We start from the raw sequence: 10,846 nt of genomic DNA, 5'->3' as shown, positions 1-10,846 counted from the left end.
CGAATAAGTGTCGAGGTACGAGGAGAAATAGCTGGTGTGTTTCTGTGGAACTCAGATGCATGACAGGGTTTAAAAGCAACCTTGAGAGGAACTAACACGTTTAAAATAGCACGTCCTGTGAAGTGTGGTTTCATTTGGTTTAATAAAAATTTAATCACCAAAATAACAGAAAAACACAAGGTTGGACTGGGCACTGAAATTCTTAAGACAAGACAACGCAAGCATGTGGCTTAACATATAAGTACACGGAACAAATTTACATCTATGCCGAGCTTAGATAAGTGAACTTCCTAAATATACAGATAGCAATAAATATACGACTATACTAACCCTAACACTAAAATTTCCTAAATTACAGATAACAATAAATACTAGGATTACATAATTAATACTTTGACGAACCAAATTAGATTAGAATTAGAGGGAGAACGTTTCTTCTATTATGTTATTACTCATCAATATTCAAATAACAAATCAATCAGTATTCACAAAAAGACAAAGAAAAAATAAACAAGTACATCTAACTTAAGTACAAATATTAAAATAACGAGTTATTCCAAATACATTTCAAGATATTGAGAGTTTCAATTCATTTTATCTTCCAATAGCTTTAAAGACTGACTAAACTCGAAATAGTTTTTAGGGGCCACAAAACTTGTAGCTGCCAAATATACATTTATGCAAACTCTTATCTATAAATCTATATCTAAACGTATCTATAATCAATATATTATGACATAAAAATGCAATATCAACACCAAGCTTAACAATGGCGTTTTATGTAGTTACTTAAGTCATGAGAAGAGTTGTACTTCTCCACTGCCAGACCACAGGCGGCAACACATGAACTATGACACTGAAAACATTGATATCATGTCGCATAATGTCCAAAAGGGGGCAGTGTAATCTAATTCTATCGATAGGTCAAATTGGCGTGAACGTGTTTCGCAATGGTAGTGTTTTTAACGCTTTAGTGGAGTAAGTTTGTGTGTTTGGGATTTGGAAAACATTTTTCACACATATCAGCGTTAAAAGAATCACCATATTGGTTCTAGAATCATTTGTAGGGTTCCGAAAAGTTATATGTCTCTTATAAAGACATATAAAGTTATAAGTTATATTTCGAAAGTTATATGTCTCTGCAAAAAAAGTTCGAACTACATTTGTCAAACGTGTATGTAAATCTGGAGAGATTAATCACAGTGTGAAGACCATGCATGGGGTGTGGGGCACAGGTTGTTAGTTTCCCTGGGCAGGGTAGGAATGTGAGAGAGCCAGTTTGTCCCGTGCTGTAAAAACATATCTTGTCTTTCTGAAGGACCATCAACAAGTCTTTCATTCTCCACCTGCATATCAAACCACAATCTTTCAAAGCTCCACAGGTGCCGTCAATGCAAAGAGGCGAACGTGTCGCTAAGAGGACGTTTGAATAACATACTTTAAAATGAGGACAACAGCAAAGGAACAGCCACTCTATCCAAACGAAGTTAACGTTTGTTACACACTACACATGATTGATGATAAACTTTTGGCTTGATCCAGAGGGGCAGTGATTGCATGACCAATCTTGACAGACCAGAAAAACACGTTTCATGCTGTGTAGCCTACAATAGCAAAAATGTAACGTCAGCTTTAGCATTACACACTACACTGCAAGTTTACCCAGAATTAAAATAAACCAATTTGGTTTGTCATGTTTCGAAATGGGTGTCCTGTAGCCTAAGCAACTTTTCTGTTAAATTCCTTTTAGAGCGCAATTAATATTGTCATCAAGCAAAATTATTAGCCAGCCTATTGGCTATGTCAAATTATTTTTGATGCTGACGTTAAGAAGTAGGCCTATTATCAAAGGAATTGGTATTCCTGAGTCCGGAGACCTAGAAGGACCCAGTGAATCTAAGATCGTTGACAGCACCTGACCTTTCAGACTTGATTACATATTTTGCGCTTTTATAAAATTCTTAATAGACCTATGCTTGCAAAACCTCTTGGCCTTCCAACGGACTGTGTCCAGGTGCAAGGAATTGATTAATCGAGGTAGGTTAGGAATTGAGCAACCAATTGCAAATGAATAATGGAGGAAATTGAATTTTTTGGGGGGGCCTTCATTATTTTATTCAAATTATGTCAATAAGGCAGATTTACAAATTTACACAAACACTGATTTGAAAGGTGTGACCAATGCTGATCTACGTTTCAACCGACTTTCAAAAAAGCAGTTTAGGTCAATACCGCATGACGTAGCTAAAAAAAAAAAACTCCCTGTCGCATTGGCTCCCCCCGCGTTGCTATGTGCGAACTACTGTCGTATCATCCAGTGTATCCTGAACGAGGATCCGTATAGCAAACACAGCCTACATACTCGTCTGTCCTCCTTCACCGGTGATGTTTGTTCCTTGTGAATGCTCTGCTTCCAAATGCTAGTCGCTGGTATCGAACGGCTGGAACCGAGTGATCGCGTGCTGGCGCTCATACCGAATATATCCAGGATAGCCTATTCACCATTTGACTGGGATTCTTAGCCTAAAGAAGACGCGGATACACAGTAAATATTTTAAACATTCGGTTCCCGTCGATTATTTCTGAGAATTCAAGCCGGTTCCAGAGTGGAGGATGAATACCATACGACAGGTGCCTTTAAGGGTGAAAAGCAAGAGAACAGAAACGAATTTAGGAGCTGAGAGAGAACATTTCGACAAACAGCAGGTAAACTCAGCAATACCTGGCAGGTTGTGTTACACGGTCGGTGTTCTTTTCCGCAGATCTACCAAACATATGTAGGCAATCGATTATGGAAGGCCGCAAAGAGAAGTTGGTGAAGTGTCAGTCATTCAAATTTGGACGCATTTTTATATCTGCGGATTCTATTGACATGTCTAAGCGGATGCTGTAGCCTATTTTAGCTTTAGATACATGCTATAGTTATTAAATATCTATTCCTATCCTATGTTTTGTCAAGGTTTTAAACGCTGGTTGCGCGTTTCGAGTCTATATTGTCCATCACCTGGGACGAGATCCATCAAACAAGGATGCTACTTTCACTTAGAAGTGAAATACAAAAAAAGTCTTAATGCACCATGATGGTTTAATTTTAAGTGAACCAATTTCTTTAATAAGAATAATTAAGGAGAAGCGGTTACAGCAAAAACGCATTTTGGGTGTAAATAAGTGAATGGCCGTCGCCCATGTCTGGATTGTTTTAAATATTTCAGTTGGAAAGACCAATGCTGTGGAAGTTGAACTAAAAACATTTATACACATTTTTAATAAAAAATGTTTCACCACTGGTTTTACAGAAGGTGACCACCAGAAAATCCTACACAAATATGCATACCCTTTGAGAGAGCAATGGGCCATGGGCAGTGCATCTCGTGTAACACGTTTGATAATCAGCTGACCCTTCTTGTTTGTAATTCCTTCATACCTGTTTACTCGCGTGCAGGATATGGGTGGAGACATGACATTGGCCTACCCATGGTTATTCCATTGAGACACTGTTAGTGGAATGTCATTTGCATACCTCCGGATCGTTTTCTTTATATCAACATTTCATATAGCCTAGTCCAAGCTGACTTTTGTTTAATGTGTGTGTATCAAATCATCACGGTCCGTCTGATCCTCTAACAGGACTGTTTTGTAAAGGCAACCTTGGAGTCAGATGCAGTGTCAGATGGCTGAGCGGTTAGAGAATTGGGCTATTAATCCGAAGTTTGCTGGTTCGATTCCCGGTCGTGCAAAAATTACGTTGTGTCCTTGGTTAAAGCACTTCACCCTACTTGCCTCAGGGGGAATGTCCCTGTACTTACTGTAAGTCGCTCTGAATAAGAGTGTCTGCTAAATGACAAAAAAACTAAAACATTAGCCACTGGATACCACCTTCAGTGAGTAAGACAGGCAAAGTATAGCAACGATAAAGCTAATCTGAAACTATATGGAAGAGGAAGAATTCCTTTTGGGCGTGTGGGTAAGGAAACAATAGAGAGGGAGAAAGGCAGAAAGAGACTGTGTGATCTCCTTGATGGCTTTGTGGACTGGATGTGTAAATCCATCAAAGATAATCCATCAGATCATATCATCGGTACCGTCACGTGGCCTGCATACGCCTGACGGTCCTGAAAGCGGGGTTGACGTCACATCCAACGAGACGGGTTCCTGGGTGTCCTGCCCCTTACTCATTTCTAGAGGAAGTGACTGAGTCACTGTGATTCAGCTTGTCTATCCATCATACCTACACAGTTTTTGTGGCCTTTGTGAAAACAGAAGCTAAACCCTCCCAGGGCTGATATTTGGGGTTACTTCTACAGAGAAATAGGGCGGGTTTATTTAAACACGGTCTCCTTTGCACAACTGGAGCAACGCCAACAATGATTGGATATCATCGGTTAAGTACATAAATCATGTGTTGAATCGGCAGAAACAACTGTTGTAGGCCTGATGTTGTACTCCTGTATTTCTCTGTCCTGTATCAGTTTTTGTCTGGTTTCTCTCTGTTGCCCTTCAGTAGCAAGGTCAAATGTCCCACACTAGTCTGTTGTTTACACTCTCTCTACCTGTGTGTGTGTGTGTGTGTGTGGTGTTTGTGTGTGGTGTTTGCCCTCCCTAATTCCAGTCACTGTTGCCGAAGTGCCCATGAGAGAGGGGGAGGGGAGAGGGAAGGGAGGGGGGGGGTGGTCAGAGCAGAAGGCAAAACGCCACCGCAGGAGTGAGAGCAGAGAAAGCCTTTCTCACCATTATCGTTTCAGTCCGGGAATTTCATTCAAAAATGCCTCTTCACACCCCCCTCCCCCCCACCACCACCACGGCAACATTGTGTTGTCGTGGCGATGCCAGGCTCACCAGCCGGTTAGCGAGAAGATGGGCAGGGAGACGAGCAGTCTGGTGTGGGACGCTTGGCGGGTTAGAGGGGCTCCTGGGAACCTCTCCTAGCCCTCACAGAGGGTGTGGAACACCTGGCTGGCACGCCACACGGAGCTCACCTGGCTGGCTAGCCTGGGAGCGTGTTCCTCTATAGTCAGTCACCCTAAACCTAACTGCGAGTTGGTCTTGTTTAGCATTCAGGGTTCTGGTCTGTGGTGTGCTGTGGGCTGGGAGTGATACGGGGACACACACAGTAAGGGCCCTGCGAGAAAGTTCATCAAAGGCAGGAAGGGCAGGGTCTGTTAGGGTTGGGTTTCTGCGTAGGGGACACCGTGGGGACTGAGCCCGCTATTGTGCTGCTGCGAGAGAATGTTTTAGAAAAAAGCTGGAATGGAGGAGGAAGTGACTGGGGAGTTAGATAACTGCCTTAAGAGGTGTTCCCAGGATACTGTTAGCATTTGATCTTACGGGAGGCATCGTTGAGATGGATCGGTTGCAATTCGGTTCGTGTTTTAAGTGGACGGCAGGGGGATCTGAGTGTTTTGATGATTTTAAATGTGCGCTCATTTTTTATTTTCCAATGTCTCCCCTAAGAATGTTGTGAAGGAAGCACTTTTTACCATGCAAATCATTTTGAGACGTGTATAGCCTATCGTTAGAAAACATCTCGGTGTTAGAATATAGCCTAGTGTTAGAATATCTCCCACTGTTACAATACAACCCATGAAATGGCCTAGTGTGAAGAAAATAACCAAATGTTCCTGCTGTGTGAGTATTCCCACAAGCCTTAATCTGTTGTTTTTCCCTCAACAACGTGGTGATGTCATATCCAGTGAAGAATGACCTCGATATTACATCTAGCTCAGACCATGTATTACAGCAGAAGCCTGTGTGCATGTATTTAATTCTTGTCACTGACTGACTTCCAGCCTAGTAGATGTGAGAGGAGAGAGGGCTAAAACCTAGCAGTGAGTTAGCATGCTATCTCGACACATCCCATCGCATTAGGGCAAGTTTATCACAGTACTGTCTAACCAGACGCTACGTTCAGCGGCGTTAGTGGTGTGAGCTTGTGGTTTAAAGGCGTTTAAAGGGTGATAGTCCCTGCTCAGGTCTGAGGGTGACCTTGGGGCTAACTCCTGCGGCGTTGTGTTTAATTAAGCTGATAAGGAGCAGCATAACTGCCCTCGCCGCCGGCTAAGAGCCCAGCGTCGTCCAGCAGAGGGGCAAGGAGCGTGCTTCCACAGAGCAGGGATGTCCAGGCACATAGACATGCTGTTGAAACCTAGAGAGGACGAGGTAAGGATGGGCCAGTCATAGACTGGAGTGGACAGTGTGTGTGTGTGTGTGTATACAGTGTAATTATGTACTATGTAGTTGGCCAACAACCTTATGGCTGGCCTGAGGGATTAGTGTGAGCTCATGTGTCTCTTCTTCTCAGCCTCTCCCTCCATCTCTCTCTCCCTGCTCTCACTAGTAACCTAGTGAATCTGTCGCTGACATGGGATTAGGGTGTTTTTTCAGGAGCATGCTGGATTTGGAATGTGTTTGAGCAGCCAATCAGTGTCACTCCGACACACTGAAAAGCTGCAGTTAACAACCAAATGGATTACCCCTTGCCAACGGTGTTAGGGTCTTCCCTCTGAGAAGGGTGTTACTCTCTCTGATGAGGGGGGGTAGGGGGGGGTAACTCCCTCACTCTCTCCATCCCCCTTTCGCTGCCTGGTTAACTTTCTCTTTATCACGTGGTCCCTCCCCTTTTGCGATGTCCATCTCTCTCTCACCCTATCCTCGCTCAGAACTCCTCTACGGGCCTCATCTCTCTCTCTCTCTCTCTCTCTCTCTCTCTCTCTCTCTCTCTCTCGTTTTCTCCTTATCTCTCTCTCTCTCTCTCTCGTTTTCTCCTTCTCTCTCTCTCTACCCCTCTCTCTCTCTCTCTCTCTCTCTCTCTCTCTCTCTCTCTCTCTCTCTCTACCCCTCTCTCTCTCTCTCTACCCCTCTCTCTCTCTCTCTCTCTCTCTCTCTCTCTGTGTGTCTCTCTCTCTCTCTCTCTCTTCCCCCCCCCATGCTGTTCACTGGCCATCTGTCCCGACCCGGGTGCCAGGCCCAGTGTGCCAGAACGTGGCTTCCGTCCAACCCAATCTTCTACCCCAGCTGACGGGCTTTCTCCACACCCACCCCCCCCTACCCCAAACAAGCCCCTCATTGTCCCAGGCCTCTCCACCCAGACCCTGGCTACTGCCCTGGGTAAGCCAGGGCCTTAGTGGGGGCCTGGGGAGGAGGGAGGGGGTGCCCCTGAACCAGGACAGCCATCTCCCTCTGCCCTCCGGAGGGACTGCTGCAGGCCACAGTAGGCCCTCTGTGCTTTGTTAGGAGACGGTGTCTGTTTGGTTGGGGTGTGTGTGTGTGTTTGGTGGAATGTGTGTGTTTGTGTTTGGTCATGTGTGTTGAGTGTTTGTTGATGGGTGTGTGTGTTTCCATATATAGGCTAGTGCTTCCATGAATGTCGCTGTGTTGGTCTAATTCAGTGTTTGTGGGAGTTTCTGTGGTAGAGGGACAAAGGGCACACCTGTTTGAATAGCAAGCCGTCTCTGGAAGATAGTTGGGGAGAGGGGGAGGCTGGGAGAGAGAGGGAGGCATGGGGAGGCTGGGGGGAGGAGGGGGAGGCTGGGAGAGAGAGGGAGGGAGGCAGGGGGAGGCTGGGGGGGAGAGGGGGAGGCTGGGGGGGAGAGGAAGCCAAGGGCAGGGGGAGGCTGGGGGGGAGAGGGGGGGGGGGCTGGGGGGGAGAGAGGGGGAGGCTGGGGGGGAAAGGGGGAGGCTGGGGGGGAGAGGGGGGAGGCTGGGGGGGGAGAGGGGGAGGCTGGGGGGGGAGAGGGGGGGAGGCTGGGGGGGAGAGGCAGGGGGAGAATAGAAAAAGAGAGAATAGAAAAATTCACGCCTTCATTTGTGACTTTTTGCCAGCTGGATTGCTCAGTAATGTAATGAGCTGTGGTTCAGTCAACCAGGGAGTGAGACAGCCTCAGGTTGTACACATCTCTGATTCAGTCTGACTCAGTAAAGAAGAACTATTCGTTGTGTACTGTCTTTTTTTAGAGTTTTGTATCGCAGGGTTGAAAGATTTCTAGCAGCCAGTCTTTCCTGCTCCTGTTTGCCCAAGCTGTTCTCTTTGTTTAGTTTAACAGGTTCGCTAATCCTTTGTGTTTATCTAAACCCGTAATGATTAGATTCATTTAGACGACTCAAACCCAGCGAGTTTGGGTCGTGTGCTTTTTTTGTCAACATCTTTTGGCTTTTCCCTTACACGTTTCCTCACTTCTGCCTTCACCTGGACTTGTACACCTGGACTTGTACACCTGGACTTGTACACCTGGACTTGTTCACCTGGACTTGTTCACCTGGACATGTACACCTGGACATGTTCACCTGGACTTGTTCACCTGGACATGTACACCTGGACTTGTTCACCTGGACTTGTTCACCTGGACATGTACACCTGGACTTGTACACCTGGACTTGTACACCTGGACTTGTTCACCTGGACTTGTTCACCTGGACTTGTACACCTGGACTTGTTCACCTGGACATGTACACCTGGACATGTACACCTGGACTTGTACACCTGGACTTGTTCACCTGGACATGTACACCTGGACTTGTACACCTGGACTTGTACACCTGGACTTGTTCACCTGGACTTGTTCACCTGGACTTGTACACCTGGACTTGTACACCTGGACTTGTTCACCTGGACTTGTACACCTGGACTTGTTCACCTGGACTTGTTCACCTGGACTTGTACACCTGGACTTGTACACCTGGACTTGTACACCTGGACTTGTTCACCTGGACTTGTTCTACCTGTCAGATGAGGTGCCCGAGGGGGAGAACTGGGGCCGCAGCATCCTGGAGAGGAGGACATTCTTGTTTTCTTCATTGTCATTATCACCAGTGTAACGGAGCCCAGGACACCCCCAAGGCACGGGGATCCCTCTGACTAACCCTCCGTACGGGGATCCCTCTGACTAACCCTCCGTATGGGCTCAGCCCCTCACACAACCACACTCACTTCATACGCGCAAGAACAAATAGAGTCCAGTTCAACGATATTTCCGCATGGCTTCAATCGGCAGCTCTTGATGTTGGGTTAGAATAATAACTTAGTCCAAATAATAAATAGACTTTATTCATATAGCACATTTCATACAAGAATTGCAGCTCAAGGTGATTTACATAAAATCAATGAAAACAATAATACAAGTGATAAAAGTAATAATTAAAATAGCAAACAATAATATAACTAATAAAAGTAGTAAAACCCTTCTGAGAGAAAATGTGTTAAATGCTTTGGTAAAAAGGTAGGTTTTAAACTTTCTTTTAAAAATAAACCCAAAGTGTTTATACTCGTTGTTCCTGTGTTGCGTCGATGCCTATTTTGGTAGTTTACAACTGACGCTGAGAATAGATGTTGTTGAAGCATTGAGGTCATGTCTGGGCCGTGTTCCTGTGTGTGTTTTGGAGGCTGAATAGACGGTTGTTCGGTTGTTCGTCCCCTAGATGGATCTGTGGTCACCGCTGGGTGTTGAGAGCGACTGTACGCAGGATGACTCCTGGAATGCAGAGCAGAGCACCAGTGTCATGCCTGACACACCCACACAAACATTACAGAGGTCTGGTGTTACTTTAGGTACTACTTTGTCTGATCTCCTGGAGAACCAGCTGAAGATGAGCTGGGAGCCACTGCTCAAGTACCAGATCCTTTTTGTCAAATTTAAATTTGAAAAAGTTCGGGCAGTTTCGGATTCCACTCGGAACCAGTTACAGCGAGACTTGTTTTGTCTCTGGTTTGACTCCTTGTAGAAACAACCTCTGCAGGCACATCTGTGTTGTTTGTAAGGGCGACTCCCTCCCTCCACTTCCTCCACTCCCTCTGTGCTGACACAGTTGAAACCAAAGCCTAGTTGTTGCCTTGTCGACTGCTGCTGAGAGTGGAGACCGGTGAGTCACATGATCCCGGAAGCTCCCAATCACAGCCTCCCCGTGAGGTCACCCGATTTAGGCCCACAAGCAGGAAGGAATGTTCAGGCTTGTCCGGCACCATGGGTGATGGGTAACCGTGGAGACTGACTGACACCTGTACTCTCTCTCTCTCCTACAGCTGAGCAGCATCAGCAAAGCCATCAACACTGCAGAGACCCCTGTGAAGGAAAAGCATGCTCGCCGTATCCTTCTAACATGGCCGACTGACTGACCGACCCCTCGGTGGACATGCTTTGACCACCGTTAGGAGTTCTAGTAGTCCTAGTAGTCTTTGTGCAGCAGCATAAAAAGTTTCAATGCTGTGAACATTTCTGTTTAGTCTTTTGATTTCATAATATCTCAAAGCATTTTTGCATTACTTTTTATTTTTGTGTTTGTGCCTAAGACTTTTTAAAGACAAAAACATGTATAATGTTTGTATGACAGGAGAGAGTGTTGTGTGCTTGGTTGTGTCTCCTTGACGATGCCTCCTAGGGATTATTCTGGGGACCCACAGGGAGAAGGGAGCGTTCACCTTCTGGTCCTACGCCCTGGGCATCCCTCTGGCCAGCAACTCCATCCTCAGCTGGAAGTTCTGTCACGTGGTGCACAAAGTGCTCCGTGACGGCCACCACAATGTAAGGCCTCCCCCCAGTCTCCCTCAGCCTCCCCCCGGCCTCCCCTCAGCCTCCCCCCAGCCTCCTTCAGCCTCCCTCAGCCCTGGTCCTCCTGTCCAGCATGTTCTAGATGTTTCCCCTCTTCAAACACACCTGGTTTGCTTCACCCTGCCCCTCCTTCCTAACTTGGAACTTATTTGCACTAGTCAAATACTCTTAATGGACCAATCAAACAACAGTACTGAGATAGCAATGAACTAACCACTCTCAGACTCCGCCCTGAGAACGATCTCTTTTCACGCTGGTCCTGTCGGGGTCATCAGAGCGACTTAATCGAAAGGACTGTTTGTAACTCC

The 10,846-nt window shown here is 46.0% G+C and overlaps 1 protein-coding gene and 1 long non-coding RNA gene across 2 annotated transcripts; one reads left to right on the top strand and one right to left on the bottom strand.

The window, feature by feature from the left end:
- Positions 1-2,288: 2,288 nt before the first annotated feature.
- Positions 2,289-10,840, top strand: LOC124464831 (huntingtin-interacting protein 1-related protein-like). Its single transcript, XM_047016704.1, has 3 exons — positions 2,289-2,706; positions 10,013-10,076; positions 10,369-10,840. The coding sequence occupies exons 1-3, from the start codon at positions 2,614-2,616 to the stop codon at positions 10,749-10,751; spliced, it is 540 nt and encodes a 179-aa protein (XP_046872660.1). The 5' UTR covers positions 2,289-2,613; the 3' UTR covers positions 10,752-10,840.
- On the bottom strand, positions 7,958-9,092 carry LOC124464841. The gene is made up of 2 exons (XR_006955764.1): positions 8,351-9,092; positions 7,958-8,196 (listed from the first exon to the last, which is right to left on the bottom strand). It is a non-coding gene; the product is annotated as an uncharacterized LOC124464841 (long non-coding RNA).
- Positions 10,841-10,846: the final 6 nt, after the last annotated feature.

Source organism: Hypomesus transpacificus, unplaced genomic scaffold, assembly GCF_021917145.1.
Source record: "Hypomesus transpacificus isolate Combined female unplaced genomic scaffold, fHypTra1 scaffold_42, whole genome shotgun sequence".
In the NCBI taxonomy this organism is placed as follows: Eukaryota; Metazoa; Chordata; class Actinopteri; order Osmeriformes; family Osmeridae; genus Hypomesus; species Hypomesus transpacificus.
Note: the sequence above shows the minus strand (reverse complement) of the source record. Positions and strands in the feature narration are given on the sequence as shown.